Source organism: Abrus precatorius, unplaced genomic scaffold (assembly GCF_003935025.1).
Source record: "Abrus precatorius isolate BTA unplaced genomic scaffold, Abrus_2018 Scaffold4, whole genome shotgun sequence".
NCBI classification, from domain to species: Eukaryota; Viridiplantae; Streptophyta; class Magnoliopsida; order Fabales; family Fabaceae; genus Abrus; species Abrus precatorius.
The window spans coordinates 21,374,823-21,395,366 of record NW_020874384.1 but is presented as its reverse complement, the minus strand read 5'-3'; the positions used below and the strand labels follow the sequence as shown (position 1 = coordinate 21,395,366).

Sequence of the window (20,544 nt, the reverse complement as noted above, 5' to 3'; positions counted from 1 at the left end):
AACATAAATTAAATATAAAAAATATAATTAATAATAGTTACTCTTAGAATGACTTACTCTTCACCCATAACATTAATACATTTTTCAATAAATTTTATTGCTTGTATTATTTATTATTATAAGTAAAATTAATTTCATCAACTCAGACATAACACGAGAAAGAAAAATAATTTATATTAAATTGTATATTTTAATAAAAATATTATGTATACATATATATTTATATTTATTATGTATAATGTTTCTTTAAAAAAAATAATTAATATTTAAGAATGTGTTAAAAATTTTAGATGATATATTATTAGTATTTTTCATAAAAATAAAGAAAAATAAATTATTTTTGGTATGGTCACAAAAGCTTTTCTCTCCATAACCAGAAAAATTTTCCATTTATATGCTTATAAAAGAAACACATCATTTTCAATTTTTATCCTCTATTTTTTTTTCTTTTTATACAATACGATTTGTACTATTTTTAACGAATTTAATAACAAAATAATTCAAAAAATAACATCAAAGGATTGGTAGATTAAGTTGGTGATGAATAAAGAACCATATCTATAAAAAAAAACAAACATTAAAGTTAATATTTATATTAACAAACTAGTAACAAGAAATAAGTTACATATATATATCTTATCGGTTAGGATATTTCTGGTTACACAGTGCATGCGTGTAAGTGTCACACAATCATGGCACGATAACAGACTCATGGTGTATGAACATAACGCAATTGTTAAACATTCTAACGTTGTTATGATTATAGAAGTGACTTAATGTTGTGATCCCTTATAATAAAGGTGTATAAAATGTTAAATCGATGGACGTGAGAATTAAGAGTTAGTCCAGTATAAGAACGAGACTTCACAGCAAACTTGAGAACTCCACCAAGTTATAGTGATTAATTTTTTTTATTTATTAATTTTCAAGAATAACAGTAAAGTTTAAATTTAATGAGTGTCTACAAAAATATTTGGGAGGAGAAGAGAGAAAATTACCCGTTTAATTTAATTATGTTGATTTTCTTCTCGATCTAAACTTAACAATATATTGTTGTTCTTTAGCATCGTTACAGACATGTAGAGAAAAGTGAAGAAACGTGGGGGGTCTATGTTTGGAGAAGTATAATAATAATACTAATATGATAAAGAGAAATGAACAAAATAAATATTATATAAATTGTTATATAATTGGATTAAAAGAATATAGTTACTCCAACAATATGGGCTTTCAGCGTGCAGATGCTAGCAGTTGAAAAACCGTGAAGGGGGCTTTCGTTTCTGCGGTTGCACACCAACACGCAAAAAGTCGAGGTGGCGTGACGTTCACTTGGTATATATCACACAATTTCCATTTCAGCGTTCTGCGTGTTAACCAAAACGTTAAGTTGTCAAATAGATACGCCTACGTGACGTGACGTGACGTGACGTGTTATTTCCTTCAGCAGATGGTAGTAATTTCCAGGGTAACAACAGCATGAGGCAAGATCACACGTAAAAAGTAAATCTACTTGCAGGTTGAACCCCCTTCCCGTTTTTAAAGGATAGGGTGGTTTCTTGAAAATAGAAATTGTTGCGATTTTTTATATTTCAACACCTACTTTTTATTTTATTTAATTACAATATTAATTATGTATATACTAGATATTTTATTGAAATAAAAAATAAATGTAAAGTTAATATTCTCGATATTTATATACCTCAACTACATGAACTGCACGATTTCACTCACGCCACTTGAAATGGAATTCGCCGAAAGAGACGCCACGCGGCAACTGGACGCCGATTAATGATAATGGCAATTATGAAGCAGATTCGTCCTGAAATCCGAAAAACGTAGTAATATTTAATTGAAAAGAAAAGAGGAATATTTAATGGAAAAAATTGGGAGCGATATAAACACGAGAAATAGAAAGATATAGGGGGCCAGGCCCACCAAGCCCATTCATGACGTTGGTTCCCTAACCCACCCGTTTTCGTAGTTCCTTCCCTCCTCCTCCTTATCCCCCTATATAAATAGGCTCATACATCCATGCAAATCTCGCCCAGTCGCACCATCGTTGGGGCCTTATCTCTCTCCCTATTGTCCGTGTGTGATAGCCCTTCCATTCCAACCCTTGGCCTTTTACTTTGTATTCGTGGTTTCCGGTATTCGCTCCCCTTCTTTCTCCATTCTGGATTGCATCGGATCCCTCGCTGCGGATCTGGTTGCGTTTGGTTTCAATAATTTTCTTGAAATCTTGCTCCTCAGAGTGGCGTAGGGAAGAGAGTGTGTGAGAGCGAGAGAGAGAGAGAGAGAGAGAGGGCTCTCCCTTTTCGATAGATCTTTCACTGACTTCTTTTGAGGGGGTAGCCGGGGCCTCGGCCTCGGCGGCTTTCAAAGCCCCCACCTTCACAACCTCATCACCAAAGCCCTAACATCAATTCTTTTCATTTTTTAATCCCTTTTTGATCGTCGCCCCAAGAGATGCCTGCCCTCGCTTGCTGCGTGGATGCTGCAGCACCTCCACACCACGCATTTTCTCCTGATATCTCTCTTTCGCCGCCGGTCAACTTCTCCGCCGACGACAACCATTGGTCGCCCTCTCTATCCGCCGCCCTATACAACGTCGATGGCTGGGGAGGCCCCTACTTCGCCGTGAACGCCGCCGGGAATATCTCCGTGCGGCCCCACGGTTCGGAGACCCTCTCCCACCAGGAGATTGATTTGCTGAAGGTGGTGAAGAGAGCCTCAGAACCCAAATCTGGCGGGGGTTTGGGCCTTAGGCTCCCTCTCATTGTTCGGTTCCCGGACGTTTTGAAGAACCGCGTCGAGTGCCTTCAATCGGCTTTCGATTACGCAATCGAATCCGAAGGGTACGAGTCTCATTACCAAGGGGTTTTCCCCGTGAAATGCAACCAGGACCGGTTCGTTGTCGAAGACATAGTGAAATTTGGTTCGCCCTTCAGGTTCGGTTTGGAGGCAGGGTCCAAACCGGAGCTTCTCCTGGCCATGACGTGTTTGTGCAAAGGCAACCCCGAAGCACTCGTGATTTGCAACGGCTTCAAGGACGCCGAGTACATTACTCTGGCCCTGGTTGCCACCAAGATGGCGCTGAACGCGGTGATCGTTCTTGAACAGGAGGAGGAACTCGACTTGATTATTGACCTCAGCAAAAAGCTCAGCATCAAACCCGTGATTGGCTTGCGAGCGAAACTTCGCACGAGACATTCGGGCCACTTCGGGTCCACTTCAGGGGAGAGAGGCAAGTTTGGCCTCACCACCGCTCAGGTTCTGAGGATTGTGAAGAAGCTAGAACACAAAAACATGCTGGATTGCCTTCAGTTGCTCCATTTTCACATCGGTTCCCAGATTCCTTCAACCGCGTTGCTGGCCGACGGTGTGGGAGAAGCCGCGCAGATCTATTGCGAACTGGTTCGTCTCGGGGCTAACATGCGAGTCCTCGACATTGGCGGTGGTCTGGGCATAGATTACGACGGTTCCAAATCGTGTGACTCCGATGCCTCTGTCGGGTACGGTCTTCAGGAATATGCTTCAGCAGTTGTTGGCGCGGTTCAGTGCGTCTGCGATAGAAGGTCGGTTAAGCACCCAGTTATCTGCAGCGAGAGTGGAAGGGCCATCGTGTCTCATCATTCGGTGTTAGTTTTCGAAGCTGTTGGCGCGAGCGCTGCCCCGTCATTGTCCTCCCTTGAACTGGAATATTTGGTGGAGGAGCTCTCGGAGGAGGCTCGCGCCGATTACCAAAATCTCTCCGATGCTGCCCTGCGAGGGGACTATGATACGTGTTTGCAGTGGGCGGAGGAAATGAAACAGCGATGCGTGGAGAAGTTCAAGGAAGGGTCAGTGTGCATGGAACAGCTGGCAGGCGTTGAGGGGTTGTGTGATGTGGTGAGGAAGGCGGTGGGGGCGGGGGAACATGTTCGGAAATATCAGGTGAACCTGTCGGTGTTCACGTCCATTCCTGACGCGTGGAGCATTGAACAGGTGTATCCCATTGTCCCCATTCATCGCCTGGAGGAGAAGCCATCGGTGAGGGGGATTCTCTCTGACTTGACATGTGACAGTGATGGGAAGATTGACAAGTTCATAAAGGGCGAGTCGAGCCTGCTGCTGCACGAAATGGAAGGTGGAAACCGAGGGTACTATCTCGGAATGTTTTTGGGTGGGGCTTACGAGGAGGCGCTTGGTGGAGTCCACAACTTGTTTGGTGGCCCCAGCGTTGTTCGCGTCTCGCAGAGCGATGGCCCCCACGCGTTCTCCGTCACTCGGGCAGTGTCTGGGCCCTCTTGTGGAGACGTCCTTCGAGTGATGCAGCACCAGCCCGACCTCATGTTCCAGACGCTCAAGCGCCGTGCCCAAGAGTGTGTTGCTGACGGCGACGTCTTCAGTGCTGCGGCCATCGCCTCTGGGCTCTCTCGCTCGTTCAACACCATGCCTTATCTGGTGCAGTCGTCGTTGTCATTGTCGAGTTGCTGCTTGTGTGCCGGAGATGAAGGCATAGTCGCAGATTCTGCTGGAGAAGATGAGCGAGAGCAGTGGTCTTATTGCTATGTTTGAGTCATCCCTGTGTGTCTCTGTGTGTTACTTGTTGGTCGTCCAGGTGTGTTCTATAATATTTTTTGTCCCTTTTGTCAGTTACTATGTTTTTTTACTTTTAGCGCATCATGCAGAAGCATTCGGTGTCCCCTGCATTTTGTTTTGTAATTTCGGCGTCTCAATCGTAATCCTCTTGTGGATGGACGTCTATGACTTTCGTTGTCAAGTTCTAGAGTAACAAATTTTTATTGCTCCTTTCCCTTCACTGTTATACTTAGAATAAAAAGTCGTTATCACAAGTTCTTATTTTAGTTATCTCCCTCCCTCTCTTCTGTGACGTTATTTGTTTTTCAAATTGAATTTGTTTGATCGAGTATGCTGTATGGGTGGCGAGCGAAGGAGATAGCGTAACTGAAGAAAAAGTTGGATTCTGATACCGTGGTTGTAGGTGGGGGACCTTCTTAAGATTTTTGGCGACTGTGAGTCGTAACAAGACCTCTCCTCAATGGATGTTTGAAATTTAGTTACTTTGATTCTTCTGCAAAGTTAGAATTGGCGGCTAGTAATATTGTGAAAAAGGCTAAAGTTGCTTGTTCGTTTAGTGGTTCAAGTTTTTGGAGAGGCGTGTCTGTTGCATTCTTTGCTGGGGGTCTTGATTGATTGGATGCTGCTGCTGGACTGATGAAGGTTGGTAGCATCACACACCTGTTACATTGTTCCTATGGGTTCATGCACAAGAATCTATATTAATAACAAAAATGTGTGTGTAGCGAATGACTAACTGGCGTCCTTAAAATTGTATTTATGTCAAAATACGATGGAACCGTTCTATTAATTATCGCATAAAAACTAAAATTTAATTAATTATTCTTTTTAAGATATAAGTTAAGAATAAAATAATATTTATTATTAATCAAATGATTCTATTTATCCTCTTTGTTTTCAAATCTTATTTAATATTCTGCATAAATGAAAATAAATATTTCAATAATTAAACTTACAATTAAAGTAATTTATTTGATTAATTTTTTATCCAGCTTCATTTAATGAAAATACCGAGAGACATTTTTTTAAAGATAATACAGTATTATTCTTTTAAACACTAAATAATTTAAATATAATGAAAATTTTAAGTAATAATAATCATTTCAAATAAAAGTAAAACATTAATCATTGTAGACAAAATCAGTTCCCCTTTGAAAAATCTTCATCGCATGAAATTTTGTGATTACGCCCTCAGAAGCATTATAGCTCACGGAGAATGTTCGGCATAGAATTCTTGTCGATAAGCAGTGAATAGAATACAATGCATAAGAATATCGAATGAAAGAGTTCCAGCATGCTCAGCATCTTACACTTTCGGGGGGTTATTAGATAATTGCATCGCGACTTGGAAGGTGAACAACAACTTTACGAAAAGAAAGTGAGTCGGCAAAAACAAAGTAAAACGATGAGTATTCGTTATTATGCTATTTATGGCGGTGAATTCATTTCCCATTATCTGTCACCTTTAGTACCTGGATATTCTATACAATGTTTACACTTCTTTAATCAATATGCAATGTTTTCACTTCATGACAGTAGGATTGTGCATTTAATTAGGGACTTTCCAAGTACTGTAACTTGTTTAGGAGGCATAACTAACGTTTTAAAAGAGAGGATTTTTTTTTACTGAAAAGGAGTATCATATTCCGCTTTCTAAAATTTCAATTGATAAACTATAATGTAATGTTGCTATATGCGGTGTTCATCTTCCCAATTGCAAATTATGGGAGAGTCAAAGGAATGTTTGCCAGCCATTTATGTCTCTATCTTGTCTGGCTAAATTTTAGGTAAAATAGGAAAACATCTAGTAATTAATTTTTATATAATTTTAAAATGTATATAAGCATAAAAGATTAAAAAAAAAAAGTAAACAACAAATAATTCTATACAATATCTTACAATTTTTTAATGTTTAAATAATAACATTACCTTTTTATATCGTTTGTTGAAGCAAAAAGGAAAAACTTTCGAATATTGGTGCGATAATACTGAACGAACTTTGTTACCAAGAAAAAGAATATGATACGAACGAATAATGACTACTCAACTTAAAGCATTGAGTCAACAAGATGAAGATAAAAATTTGATTAATTTACAATAAAGAAAATATTGCTGAAATAAAGTGTTCTTATCACTTCATTTTTTAAAACTTATCTTTAGTTATAAAGGTAGCATGAAAATGTCACAGTGATAGCAGCAATAGTAATAAAATATATCAATGATCATACTAATAGTGGTGAAATTATGACAAGAGTAGTGACAATACTAATTGTGTAAAGATGGAAGTAGTGATAACAATAACTATATATATATATAAGGTTAACAGTTATAAAACAGATAAAAGTTAACGAGTAGAAAATATTTGTTTTAAATACTTCAGAATTTCTTAGTAGACCTTAAAATTGTGATTCTAATTTTATAAAAAATATTAAGTATTATAATTACACCCTTATAGTTTAATTCTTATTTTAAATCTTAATTTCGTAAGTCAAACAAAAAGTTAGCTTTTTGTCATTTTTTGTTATGTACTTGATCTATTTTTGCTTTTTTTTCCCTTTCATATTATTGATTATCATATATGCGGTAAATTCTCTATCTTTGCCTAACTATATGTGTTAAATATAGTAGTTGATCGAAATTAGTGCATGCACATGTTGTCCGGGGAGAGAATATATATAATTAAATTACATATAGACTCGATTCTCCGATTGATCGTGCGTACTTGTTAAGCAGAACAGAATACTCACGACGCTATCCAAGAACAAATACCATATAGATATTGTTATCTTATTACGATACGATGACCTTGATAAACAGTATATCAGTTTTTTTTCTGGTTTCCTCGTTCAGCAAGCTGCCTCCTGCTTCAGTTTCATCTTCTCTGATCAAATAGCTTGTATTCCACAGCTTAGAATTTGGAGGTTTGGTTTTCTATTATATATATTGTCTTCTTTGACACGAGAAAGCGGTGGAAAGAAAAATGGTATACTCTACATTCTATTTTGTACCAAACTTGTTATTGCTAGTATTCAGTATAGAAATGATCATTTGACACCCATGAATTGGGTGAAATATGGATGGAGGAAAAAGAGAATAATTAATAGATGTGATTGAAAAAAAAAAAAAAGATAACAAGAAAGAGAAGATAAAAAAAAGGTGAAAAATTAATAATTTTATTTAGTAAGCATGCTCTTGTAGTTTATACGCATTTGTACAGTGACATAGTATATTTTTTTATTAATTTATTATTTTAAATATACACTGGCAGTTTTTTGACGGATATGGGCATCACGGGAGTGACGGGACATCATTTGAGCAGATATATCGATGTTACCCCGCTTCTTTTATTGAAAAGGTCAGCATTCCTAATTCCTTGTTGATTTCTATTGATACTTCATTTTTATTCACTTTGATTACCGCTGTTAAAATTCATTATTATGACACAGTAAAACCGCATGCAAGGAACTGCTTATGAATCAATCCAACAGGAGTTATGTAGTTTAATTCTTTTTGAGTTTCGAGAGTCTAGTATCCTAGTCACGCTTCCACCATATAACCCATTCCTCGAATGAAAATGTTACGCAAGTTTTCCTTTTCTTAGTTTGATTGAGTTTTAGTCTTAAGTTTGGAGAAGGGGAAGAATATTTGCCGTCATAAAACTTGATCTGTAAATCCGTTGGGTATTATATCTGTTTTGTAAAACATTAAATCTGAAGTTTTATATAACATCAATTGTATATCAATTATAATGTTCTTATGATATTAAATTTACTGCATATTTAAATATACATACGATTCAATCAATTTAATATGTGATTGAACTAATGTCTCAAGATTCAGCATCCTAACTGAGTGGATGACTAGGACAAGTTTCATAACACCGAGTATTTGTATCCGTTTGATTGGTTAAAGACTATGTAGTGCTAAATATAACAAATCAATCACTTCATTTTAGAGGAGTTATTAATAGGAAAAATAATTTAAAAACTGCATAGCTCGTGTGCTTCTTAAACAACTTGCATAGAGACCTTAAGTTCTGTATCATATACTGTACTGGTAAAGCAAGTTTGAGCAGACAAGTGTCCAAATAATAGAGTCAATCGTAGCTCTGTTCACTTCTCACCGAAAAAGAATTAAAATCATCTCCTCTACTTTATGTTTGCTTAAATACCAACATCTGGTTGGAATTAGGATTTTGAAGCGAGTTGTAATTTTAGTAAAAGATGAAGGATTAATTTGAAGAAAGAAACCAGAAAGATTCAATTACATTAGTTTAAACTCTTAATGTGAAGTTTTCCAAAATTCGTAGTCTCAAATATATCTAACAGAAAATTATTCTAACTAATACCTTCTTTATTCCTGAATTTTGCAGCCCCAAATTGAGAATGGTGATAAAAGTAAGTTTCCACATCTAGCCAGGTTTGGTTTTGTATAGTGTACTGTGTTACCTGGATACTGTAGTGAACATGTTATGATTCTTGTTGCTTCAGTTATAATGCCTCCTTCAGCCCTTGACCGTCTAGGTTAGTTTTTATGTCTAATTTTCTTGTATTTGTTGCACATTCTTCACAGATGTTGATGTCCTATTCACAAGATAACAAGACTAATATCAAGTGTAATCTTGCAGCATTTCTTCGTATTGACTATCCAATGTTGTTTGAGCTTCGAAATGGTGCTGCTGAGCGGGTTTCTCATTGTGGGGTTCTGGAGTTCATTGCAGATGAAGGCACTATATATGTTCCATACTGGGTAGGACAATATGAATTGAAACTATGTTTATTGAAAATGGTTGTTGCATGTTGTGTGGTTCTCCAAGTTTATAGTTTCTTGATGCAAGCTGGTTTTCAATGAATTGTTCAATACAGATGATGCAGAATTTGCTTTTGCAAGAGGGAGACACCGTAAGAGTGAAAAATGTATCGCTTCCCAAGGGAACATATGTTAAGTTACAACCCCATACAAAGGACTTCTTCGATATTTCCAATCCAAAAGCCATGTGAGTTGGTGGTGATCGTATTATTGGATTCAAACTAGGAATAGCTATGATGTTTATTTTTCATGATATCTACAATATTCCTTCAAATGGATATTCTTGTTCACGTCCAATCTGTTATGGGCTTATGACTATCAATGAAATCTATGGGCATGCTTGTTTTTCAGCCTTGTGGGGTATGTGCTTGCTTTTAGATATATGGTAGATAACCAAACCTCTAACTTATCCTTTGAGTAAGGTACAAGGTTATATAGTTTCACTTCATTTGGGAATTATTCTTTCTATTAGTCGATATGGTTAAATGTTAGTTCATAGAAAATGGGTGTTTTCTTTTTATTTAGAAAGTGATGGTATTTTGTAGTTGTTCCATGGTTTTTGTTGTTAATTCATTCTTCTTTGTATACATATTAGGCATCCTCCATTTGTAGTGGTTTTAGTCTACTTTCTGTATATATATCTCCTTTCAGAATTTGATCCTATTTTGCAATGCAGCCTGGAAACTACTTTGAGAAATTTCTCATGCTTGACAACTGGAGATACTATCATGGTGACATACAACAACAGAAAGTATTACATAGATATTATAGAAACAAAACCTACTAATGCAGTAAGCATCATGGAGACAGACTGTGAGGTGGACGTCGCTCCTCCCTTGGATTACAAGAAACTTGAAAAGCCTATTGCATCTCTTGGTTCAGGCAAAGCAATAGACGAAGGTTTATATTCCTGTTCTTAATCTCTTTATTTGTATATGTTTTAGATTCTAGATCGTTTTCCATGGGGCTGTATCAATAGCATGAAAAATGTGACTTCTGGTTTCTCCCCACAGCTAAGTTCCACCCTTTTTTTGGAAGTGGAAGACGCTTGGATGGAAAGCCAACCCCTCCTGTTTATTCTTCATGCCCTAATGACAAGGACAAGGGACCTGATTCTTCAAATGTCAACTCACTTTCTTCTACAACATCTTGCCCTTCTCAGGGGAAGCTAGTGTTTGGATCAAATGTTTTCCGTACAAATGAAAAAGGAAAGGTAATTATGCTGCTTCTCCTTATTCCCTACTATTTCAAATCACATGCTAATGGTACTCTTCTCAAGATCCTCTGGCCCTTTTTAGCTACTCATTATGTGGCTGTGAACTAATATCATTTTCCTAACTAATATCATTTTCCTATTCATCGTAGGAAAAAACCGAGTCAAAACAAGAGCCACCCCTTCAGAAACAGTCCAAGTTCCAGCCTTTCATTGGGAAGAAGTATTCCCTAAGAGGTTGATTGACATAAAATCATTGGTACCATCGTCCTGATAATCTTGGCTTCTTTATCTTGCTCAATGTCATGCTGATTGTGGCTCTGAGGGAGACATTGAATGTTAGTAGTACGGCCACAGGCTTGACTAGTATGCACCTGACTGATAATCTACTATCTTGTAGTATTTTAATTTAGAAATATATATACATACAACCAGTCTTCACACATGCAGTTATGGCTGTTCTTTTATAAGTTTCTCTGTACAAGAATAAATTCATTATATACATGGTTGCAAAGACATCAAAACATATAATCCTAATATTCTAGAAAGGAGACAAATCCAATAAAGGGAAGCCAAATTTGGTTGGGCTAGTAAATTATATTTCTTGCCGACCTCTATTTACCATATAGTATATCACTCAGTTTTACTTGTTTGAGATTGCTGGTTCACCGTTTGACTTGTTGGTGCGGAATACTGCCTCAAGTCTCAAAGTATTCGATTCGAAACCGGCAGGAAGAGAGAGAGAGAGCAGAAGAATTGAGGTATTCTAAAATACTTCTTTTTAAAAAGGTTACTTGTATGTCGTTTTTTCTTTTTTCTCGCATAGTTTTTAAAACACAATAGATCGTTAAAAATGAAAGAGTCTAGTTCAACCAAAAAAGAGGCATACAAAGTTGTAAAACGTTTAAAAAAAAAAATCTTCCTATTTTTACTTCCCAGTTCCCACTTAAAAAAAATTTCCCTAGTCTCAGAAATACAACTATTTTTGGTAATCAAGCCATCTGAAAGCTGCGGTTGTAGAAAAATAGCGGTTGAATGTTTAATAAAGTAAGTAATAGAAGTTCAACAAGAAGATAATTGGAATAACTATAAACATATTTTAGTATTCTACGCAAAAAATACGACAGTATAAAGCCTACAGAAGTGTTATACCTATTACCAATTAGTAAAATAAATGTTAAATTAAACAATTTTATTTTGATTAGCAATCTTCTAAGGTAATTAAATAAAAGCTATACGTAATTAAACAATCTTTTATTTTGATTACACTAGCTATACGATAAGAGCATATATAAGGGAAACTTATGCTCTAAGATTTATTATATTATTGTTAACTTCAAATTGGTAAATGTTTGGTTGTGCTAGTAAATTATATTTTCCCACCAACATAAGTTGACTCAAGTTTATTGCTCATCCTCTATTACGCTGGTTCACCGAGTGGCGCGTTGGTTTGGAGTAAGAGGTATTCTAAAGTACCTCTTATGAAAAAGGTGATCAAGGGATGATGACTGTGTTGATATTACTAAATATTAAGCAAATATTATAGTAGAATGAGTAAGGGATTCACTTTTTATGAAGCAGATTATGAACAATTTCTCCTACGATTTCATTGGACCTTAATTCTGTTAGTAAGGGATATGAAGATTAGTCAGTGCCTTATTTTTTGTGGTTTCTTCCCTTGTCTTCAATATATGGCTGGCCTTCTTGATGCAGAGATGATCGACTAACTCAAAACATTGGTAGGGGATTGACGCACTAAACAAAAGTTTCAATTTTTTGACCTTGGACCTTAAAGATGAATCAAGGCATGCTGCAATTTTTCATCAAACAAAATACTTTCGTCAATCACAAATTTGTACAATTGAACAAATATGACTACATAACTACAAATCAAACAAACAGCTACACATAATCTATTAAATACTGGACATTGAGCATAAAAAATATATGAAATCCTTACCAAATTTATCTTAGATTGTTTTTGTGATGCAAATCAGGAGATTTTCTTTTTATATTATATGAATTCAAAATGCAAAATATGACCTTTTATATCAGCAGAATCTTCTTCATGACATTGCTGCCTAATCACAATTTGTGTCAAGAGGAACAGGAGTGCTATGAATTGACTCTCTTATTATTGGCTTGACCAAAACCTCATCAGACATTGCTACATTAACCTAGGTTTATGAATGACTGTTTCAAGAGAATGTTCACTCCCAGCCATATAAACAAAATTCAGCCGAAAAACAAGACAAAATTATATGTAAAAGCTTTTATCTCAAATTTTAAATTTCATCTTTTATCTCAAATTTAAATACTTATTATTTATTCGATTTATTATATATATTATTTATTTTAAATACCTTTTATTTATATTTTCAAATTTTATTTTAAAAAATGTCAGTGACAGATAATTGATAATCGATATATTATCTTAACTCTGAATATATTGCTAAGCAATGTTAGCATCCATTGGCAATGAACATGGGAAATGCCCGCGAGGGTCCAATAACAAGTTTTTGTCAATCGAATCCATCAGCAAGTGTCCATCTTTGCTGTTGGACTTCATTTTAGGTCCAATAAACAGTTTAAAAGCAAGCCCACATGAAATCTTCCATTTCGACCAAAAAAAAAAAGATGTTCCGTTGTATTCGTATTCGTTTTCCAATAGCTATCGAATCAAATCGATAGCAGCAAGAATGGCGAGTGGTGTGAACTTGATGCAGCGGTGCGGCGTGGCGGCGAGGTGGTTGATGACGGCGGAGAGGGCGACGGTGCCGCAACTGTGTGGTCGCGGAGACAAGAAGACGAAGAAAGGGAAGAGGTTTAAGGGATCGTACGGCAACGCACGGCCGAAGAAAGAGAAGATGATCGAGCGCATCAAGGACAAGGTCGAAGTTCCCAGGTCCACACCTTGGCCTCTCCCTTTCAAGCTCATTTGATTCCATTCTATTATCACTACTCTCTCTTTAGCTTTTCTGTTCTAGGGTTTTGGCCTATCGTTACCGTTTTCTAATGAATAGCTTTTTTCAAATTTTTTTTATTATTAATTGACTTCACTTCATCCCCGCTTATTGCAACTGCGTGATACTCTGTTCGGTTTTATCAAATCAAGTAACAGATAAAAATAATAATAGATTCATAATCAGCTGCATAATTTTCCCGTTCTTTGTTCCGTTGAAGTTAAGCACGTTAATTCCTGTTTCTACGGTTCATGTAAGAAAAAAAGATGTGCTCGTGACGTAAGATAGATTATGAGCCAGTTCATGTGATAAGAGTAGATAAGATGAATTATCCTGCTCGTGAATTAGTTTACGCACCTCAACTTTTAAGAAGCTTTCTTGTTTAACTTATGCCAATAAACTTTACTAGAGTTCGACAAGAATTTTACGATTAAGAGACTTGGATGGGTTGGTAGATTGTATACTTGAAACTTGTCTTTTAGTTCATATCCTTTGAGTGTAATGTTTGCTGTGATTTATGGATTTATCCTGAATCGAGTGTGGGTACAGAGAAGAATAATGGATGTAAAATGTGTGGCTTTACAGTCGCTGCTCTTAATTGTGCAAAGCATCTCTTGTGAGATATCAAAAAGCTAAAAAGGTTTAGTGGTAGTAAGAGGTTGGGTACTATAAGAGCATAGGAACTGTCTATGTTCATATCCACAGCAAACTGTATTAGATAATGTCCATAATGGGTATGTTACTGTACTCTCCCCCTTGCATTTTGTGTTTACTACGAAGACCTCCTTGCTATTATGATGTGGTACACAAAACTGCCTTCTATATATAAATAAGGTGATCACTAGCTCTAAAATGCTGGTCAAGCCCAACATATGTGTTAACTAAGCTTTTAGCTCATGTTTGTTTTGTGATAAAAATGTCTTTCACATCTTTGTTTAGCCTTCAGAAAAGGGGAAGAACACATTCACTTGGTGCTTGTTGAATTGAAGGTTCATTTTTGTGCACGATTTGAGTCGTCAATTTAGCTATATACCAAATGAATGAGTTCTTTCCAGTTTTTCTGCATACGAGATTGACTGAATCATAGTGCGATCAAATTTGATGCTAAAATATTTATGAATTGACAACCCAGCTAACGAGTGTTTTAGGCCTAGTAGCATATTTTTGTTGGTTTTGTGTGGGATTTTATGATAACCTACAAGAGGATGAATATTGTGATCATATTCAAAACTTAAGATATTATTCTATCATTTGATCGTTACTTCACTCTGTTTTGGCAGTTCATTTGAAATGTTATCTTTAAGCAACTAGCATTAAAGTTTCAGTTGTCATCACTGTTTTCATGATTGAAAATTTATAACTAACAAGCAAAATCTTTTATTTCGAAGGCCTCTTATTGCTGACCAATTTTTGATATTTCGGTCCCATTACATCTAACAGTACTTTTCAAGGAAATTGCTCAGGATTCGTGGAACTAACATCCATCATTGTTTAGAAGGTGAGAAAATAAAGAACGGGTATTAGCCTGAGTGAGCATTGTAGTCTGATATACTGCTTCCATGCAAGTAATTAAATCAGCAGGGATCAAATTGGAGAAAATACCCTATTGTGGACTTGCAGCTATCTAGGATAACGGCGCTCAATTATTACAAAACTAGACGAGCGTCAACTTCTACTTTCAGTTTGCTACTATGATGAATATCAGTTTCTTCTGGGCATTGTAGCTCCTCTGACAACCTAAGAAACAAGTCGGCAATTAGGGGAAGCCCAAGAACCAGAAGCAGGAAACCTGAAAACATAATAAATCCTCCAACCCGTGAAATCCAGTGGTCATGTAGTGGGTGTGTTCTTAGTCCAATTGCGGCTTGATATCCGTAATGAATGGTCCATAACAGCGAGGCCATTGCAATGAGAGCTCCAATGACGCGCAATGATGTTGAACGCGCACCGGAAGTGGTGGCGTTCGAGAACATCTTTCTCATCTTAATTATGGTTAACTGCATGTCGATGTCGGTAAGAATTCTACTGAGACACAAACGAACACAAAACAGACGTGTCTGAGCTCTAAATATTATGCTTGGACACACTGTCAATTATCAAAAGGCTAAAGCAAAGCCGTATAGCTGTGGGACACAAAGCTATTTAGAAGGAACCCACTGAAAATGAGGATGGAGGTGAGTTCAAATTAGGAGCCTATATATTTTCAGCACCAAAAAAATGACTTGAACATCCTATGGCGATGGGCTGTTAAATATATCTAATATGCAAACGTCTTATATTATTCATAGGATACATCTCAAAGCAGCGACAGCCCCTCCAAAGCTCAGTCTGCCTCGAATATTATATTTTTAATTTGAGGTAATTATACTGACGTCAAGTAAGCAAGTGCTTATTGCACGAAAATCCATTTTTGTTTATAAAACTACATCAACAATTACTTTAGGAGAATGTTGACCAATTCCATATTGGTTAATGAGGCTAAAAAGCATATACTATTATATAAACCAAAATTTAGAATATGTTTGGTAAAAAGTACTTATATTAAAAAAATGTTTAATACTTTTAAATAAGAATCTTGTTAATGAATGTTTTAAAGATACTGCTCTAAAAGTATTTGATGTATTAACTGATTTTGATATATTTTTTATATGATAGATTTTTCGTTCAATAAATTCTTTATAAATTTACAAACTAGTTACCACTTGTATTTAAGTAATTAAAATTATTTAATTAAATGCTCTTCAACATGTGTCTTCATGCTTCTCATAAGCAAGATTTTGCACTTTTATGCTTATCAACATGCTCTACAACGCCTTTTTTTTTTTTTTTTCTGTCAGCGTTTTCCTTTGTTTAAAGAATTACAAATACTTTCATTGTTTTATATATGGACACTACACCCAGTCACCTTAGAAGTAACTAAGGCGAGAAAATTAGTGTAATTATCAAAACATAAAAAATAATAATAATATAATATATAATTACTTCAGCAGAAAGTGAATGTATTTTTTTTTTTGTTGCAAATGCAATAGGAGAGGGAAACTAGTCCCCCCTTGTTGTGCAGCGTATTTTGAATGCTTAACCAAACAAAATTTTCTGACAAGAAAACCTTGTAATAAACTTAGAGAACTCACACGGCATGAACAGCTCGAAATTGCGCATAGGTGAGTATTTCAAAATGTGCTTAGTTGAATAAAAGAAAGTACACAAACAGAATTGAAAAAAAATGAAATATCTAATTTGAGAAGTTTGCAATAAGCGTATACAATAAAACCGCTCATTTAGTTGGGATAAAATTTGAATAAGGAATGAGTACAATTCTTTTTATTTTTATATTAAGAGAGTTATATAATTATAAAAAACAGGATACTGAATTCATATTCATTTATTACTTTATTTTATTTTAAAAATTAAATTTTGAGAATTTTCGTCAAGAATAAAAAAATTTACCTTATTTTTTTTCAATCTTACTGCGACACTGTTAGCGTCATTCTATATCGGTTATAAAAAATCCAAATCATCCGCTCTGGTTAGATTAAAGAGGGCTGGATGGCGTTTTGTTCTCTGGGGATACAAATTCTAGGAGGAATTGTCAGCTATCCTTTTACTCCAACTGCATAAATAAGTGAGGCCCTCCCGCATCTACAAACTACAATGTTTAAACCGTTTTTGACAGGTTGACAAAAACATAAGAATTGTCATTGAAGCCAGGGCTAGAATTTAATTATATAAAAAATTGCCTCCCATGTATTATGCAATTTTTCTAACATGTCCCGTGTCCCCCTTAACATACAACGGCAAACTAATAAATAATAAATATAAGATTTAATGTTATTAACGTCATAAATTTTATAATATCTTAAACATTTTAAATAAAAATTTACTATATATAAATTTTTACTTGTGTCATTTTAAGAAAATCGTAGTATACCAGCTCTCGTTAACTATTGTAATAGCCAGATAGCATAGCTACACAGTTAAAATAAGATTACTATACTATGATGTAGTGAGGAGATCAAATAACTCCCAACTCGCACACACAAGTACCAATGACAGAATCTCAACAAACATTCAATGATCTGGGACCCATTTGGTTGAGAGATGATCAAATATCTTCAACACCAGAAGCATAGACTCAATCTGTATCAATTTATGCTTGTCGCATAAGAGTAAACGAAAATGATTTAATCCACAATCTAGTAATATAGAACAATTTGATTGCAAACCTTTATTAATTGCAAGATGGCAAACAAAAAAAAAAAAGGGATTTCAGTCGTTATCTTCACGGCCATAATTATAAACTATTTCAATCTGCATCAAGAAAATAATATCAAATTCAGTCAGAAATAAGGATATTCCAAACACCATATATATATATATATATATCAGAACAACTTTCAAAGTTCTCATGCAGCAGAAGAAAATGAATGAGGAACATGAAAAAACCAGCATACAGGAAGGATACCCTACTCACAAATAGAGAATTTCATCCTATCCCTCGTCATAGTTTATTTATATACCCTGTCTGGCAATAATGGATTTATAGAATGATAGGATTAATTATTGCAAAAGAGCCTAGCTACAGAAGTTTGCCATGCACAAGAAGTAAACTTCATGGCTGTCCTCGTGTTCATGATTAGATTATTACGACCATCTGACATCTCACAGCCAGTTTTGAAAATCACATCACTTGTTCATATGTGAAAAAATGATCATCATTTTGCACTCATTGCAGAAATATGAGGGGAACCACATTGTTAACTTCTAAAATACCACACACACATTTAGAATATAATGCAAGGGAAGATAAGATACACTTATTCACAGCTATATGCAGACCAGGTCAATCACCTAATAATCATGTTGTTGTTCAGTGCATTTTCCAAAAAAGAAAAAAAGGCTACGTAAATTTATAAAGAAATGAAGTACACACACATTTGCACAGATTTTGATCATTTTGCGCAAGTGTGATACCGTCACACGACTGGATCATCTAACTGACTGAAGAGAGATATAGACACAATGCCCCAGGCAAAAGAAAAGTGTAGTGTCTAATGTAGGTATTTTAGGCCTCTAGCACCAGGCATTGTCTATATCTCTCTCGTCAAATGAACTTGTCCTGAGTTCCACAGTAACAAAAATACGTGCACTGAACAATATATATAAGTCAAGCTTATTTGAAAAGTATTAATTCTGGATGGCAAGAGAATTTCAGTGATATCCATGGAAGTAGCAAATTAAATAAGTGGAGAAAAATGGAAAAAAAAAAAAAACTTAATGTATAGAACCATAAATATTGACTTACCCCTTGAGGTGGAGTTGGGTTGCGAGTAAACTTAGAACCGCCAGGAGCCCAAGGAACTAATATCATCACAAAATGGGAGTAAAAAGGGTTAATATCTGAACTGGATTAAATAGAAAAGCAGGATAAAAGGGGACCACTAAGTAGAATTTCACATAATCAGGAAAGCATTGCAGATAAATCGGTTAACCTAAACCCTAGAAAAACAAGAAAATGGATGATACCTTGCTTTTGTGCCTACACTTCAAGGCAGATTTTAGCTTTAGTAAGTTAAATCATTTAAAATAATGGCTTTGTTTCTTTTCATGAGTTCAACATGTTGACAGAGTGACAAACAAAGAAACTGATTACTGAGAATATACCAATTAATATTACGATGACAGCCTCCTCAACTACCATCAGCACTCATTTAGCGTTCCTCTCACAAACAAAAGCAGAAGGTGAAATTATGTTTAAAGGAATCGTGTTTATAATTTCTTATGATTAAAAACATTAATACAATATTCAACTGATTTTCAGCTTCGTCTCTTTACCCTATCATTCCATGCTACAAGATATTAGAAATATTTTCATGGTAATATATTGTAACGGACTTGAAGTAATATATTGGAATTAAGAGTGAAAGAAAGTAACAATGTGGTGTTGCACAAAGAGAGAATCACATATTTACCAATATAAGGATCAGGATGACGCCACTTATTGTAGCTGGCTTCACCATCCGCTATCAACCTATCAATGGTATCAAGGTCTTCCTGTATATCATATCCAACTAACACAAAGTTAGGGCAATAGATAGTAAATCGAATGGACTCGGTGATGCAAATATTGTTTCACCAAATGGAAAACGAGCGTCAAAATTCCCTAATCAAAACACAGTCCAAGCAACAAACGTTTATGGTGCAAAACATCATAATGCATCCGTGGATCGGTACCAATTATTGAAAATGAAGAAGGATTAAGGCTTCAGAGAAGGATGAGAGTGAAAAGAGAGGCGAACGAACCACGTGTCTGTTTTCCTCGAACCTATCGCGGAGGTTGGCAGCCTGAAGAGGAAAAGAAGAAAATAAGAGAAAATGATGAAAATGGAATGGGAAAGTGGGAGAAGGGAAAGAGCGATACGTCGTCGTAGAAGAGGTGGCGATGTACGGCCCAATTGAGAGTGTCTTTGAGGGCACGGCGATAGAGGATCCGAACCCTCTCCTTCTGCGCCGCGCGCCGAGCCAAATACGCTGCCGTCGATGCCATGCTCTGTTCTCACTTCTCTCTCACTTCAGACAGTCCTTTCAGGCTCAGGGATTGGGAATCAAAATCCAAATCACAGGCACTGCACTGCACGACGTCGTATCATTATTGGATTGGGCTTCCTTACTTTCCATCCCACCTGGACTGTACTGGGCGAGTACATAACCCTGATAAAGTCCAAGTGGCCCAAATAAATAAGCCCAAGTACACTTAATAACCAAAAAAAAAAAGAAACAGCGTAAACATGAAATTAGTTATATCGACTTGATATTTTTTTTATATAAATTTTAATTTGTCTAGAATAAATAATATATCCTCCCTTTTATGTATGTAGATTCAAGTCCTTATTGTCAAGATAGTGAATGCGACAGATTTTTATTTATTTATTTATGACTAGCTACATAAAATTTAAATTAAGTTGGTGCAGCTAAAACTGC

General features: G+C 35.8%; 4 protein-coding genes across 5 annotated transcripts; 3 read left to right on the top strand and 1 right to left on the bottom strand.

The window, feature by feature from the left end:
• The first annotated feature begins 2,046 nt into the window (after positions 1 to 2,046).
• On the top strand, positions 2,047 to 5,494 carry LOC113864520 (arginine decarboxylase-like). Its single transcript, XM_027498335.1, has one exon. It carries the CDS (start codon positions 2,467 to 2,469, stop codon positions 4,555 to 4,557), a length of 2,091 nt encoding a protein of 696 aa, XP_027354136.1. The 5' UTR covers positions 2,047 to 2,466; the 3' UTR covers positions 4,558 to 5,494.
• Positions 5,495 to 7,277: 1,783 nt separating this feature from the next.
• LOC113865499 (ubiquitin fusion degradation protein 1 homolog) lies at positions 7,278 to 11,042 on the top strand. The gene is made up of 9 exons (XM_027500097.1): positions 7,278 to 7,564; positions 7,850 to 7,936; positions 8,954 to 8,978; positions 9,072 to 9,104; positions 9,209 to 9,330; positions 9,447 to 9,577; positions 10,067 to 10,290; positions 10,404 to 10,603; positions 10,756 to 11,042. Exons 1-9 carry the CDS (start codon positions 7,562 to 7,564, stop codon positions 10,843 to 10,845), a joined length of 915 nt encoding a protein of 304 aa, XP_027355898.1. The 5' UTR covers positions 7,278 to 7,561; the 3' UTR covers positions 10,846 to 11,042.
• A 2,158-nt stretch (positions 11,043 to 13,200) lies between these two features.
• On the top strand, positions 13,201 to 15,818 carry LOC113865728 (30S ribosomal protein S31, mitochondrial). The gene is made up of 2 exons (XM_027500454.1): positions 13,201 to 13,508; positions 15,291 to 15,818. The coding sequence occupies exons 1-2, from the start codon at positions 13,303 to 13,305 to the stop codon at positions 15,433 to 15,435; spliced, it is 351 nt and encodes a 116-aa protein (XP_027356255.1). The 5' UTR covers positions 13,201 to 13,302; the 3' UTR covers positions 15,436 to 15,818.
• Positions 15,819 to 17,586: 1,768 nt separating this feature from the next.
• Positions 17,587 to 20,180, bottom strand: LOC113865498 (NADH dehydrogenase [ubiquinone] 1 beta subcomplex subunit 9). 2 transcript variants are annotated; one of them, XM_027500096.1, is made up of 6 exons: positions 19,985 to 20,180; positions 19,867 to 19,908; positions 19,536 to 19,617; positions 18,869 to 18,924; positions 17,790 to 17,874; positions 17,587 to 17,703 (listed from the first exon to the last, which is right to left on the bottom strand). In XM_027500096.1, the coding sequence occupies exons 1-5, from the start codon at positions 20,108 to 20,110 to the stop codon at positions 17,833 to 17,835; spliced, it is 348 nt and encodes a 115-aa protein (XP_027355897.1). In that variant the 5' UTR covers positions 20,111 to 20,180; the 3' UTR covers positions 17,587 to 17,703; positions 17,790 to 17,832. The 2 variants fall into 2 exon arrangements, with proteins under 2 accessions (XP_027355897.1, XP_027355896.1); XM_027500095.1 differs by having other exon boundaries at positions 17,605 to 17,874.
• Between the last annotated feature and the right edge of the window lie 364 nt (positions 20,181 to 20,544).

Coding starts and splice junctions, on each gene's coding strand:
- LOC113865498 (XM_027500096.1), bottom strand. CDS start 20,110: ATGGCATCGACGGCAGCGTATTTGGCTCGGCGCGCGGCGCAGAAGGAG. Junction 19,909..19,984: donor GCCACCTCTTCTACGACGAC/GTATCGCTCTTT, acceptor TTTCCTCTTCAG/GCTGCCAACCTCCGCGATAG. Junction 18,925..19,535: donor TCATCCTGATCCTTATATTG/GTAAATATGTGA, acceptor TGATGATATTAG/TTCCTTGGGCTCCTGGCGGT.
- LOC113865728 (XM_027500454.1), top strand. CDS start 13,303: ATGGCGAGTGGTGTGAACTTGATGCAGCGGTGCGGCGTGGCGGCGAGG. Junction 13,509..15,290: donor GACAAGGTCGAAGTTCCCAG/GTCCACACCTTG, acceptor TGGGCATTGTAG/CTCCTCTGACAACCTAAGAA.
- LOC113864520 (XM_027498335.1), top strand. CDS start 2,467: ATGCCTGCCCTCGCTTGCTGCGTGGATGCTGCAGCACCTCCACACCAC.
- LOC113865499 (XM_027500097.1), top strand. Junction 8,979..9,071: donor AATTGAGAATGGTGATAAAA/GTAAGTTTCCAC, acceptor TTGTTGCTTCAG/TTATAATGCCTCCTTCAGCC. Junction 9,578..10,066: donor ATTTCCAATCCAAAAGCCAT/GTGAGTTGGTGG, acceptor TTTGCAATGCAG/CCTGGAAACTACTTTGAGAA.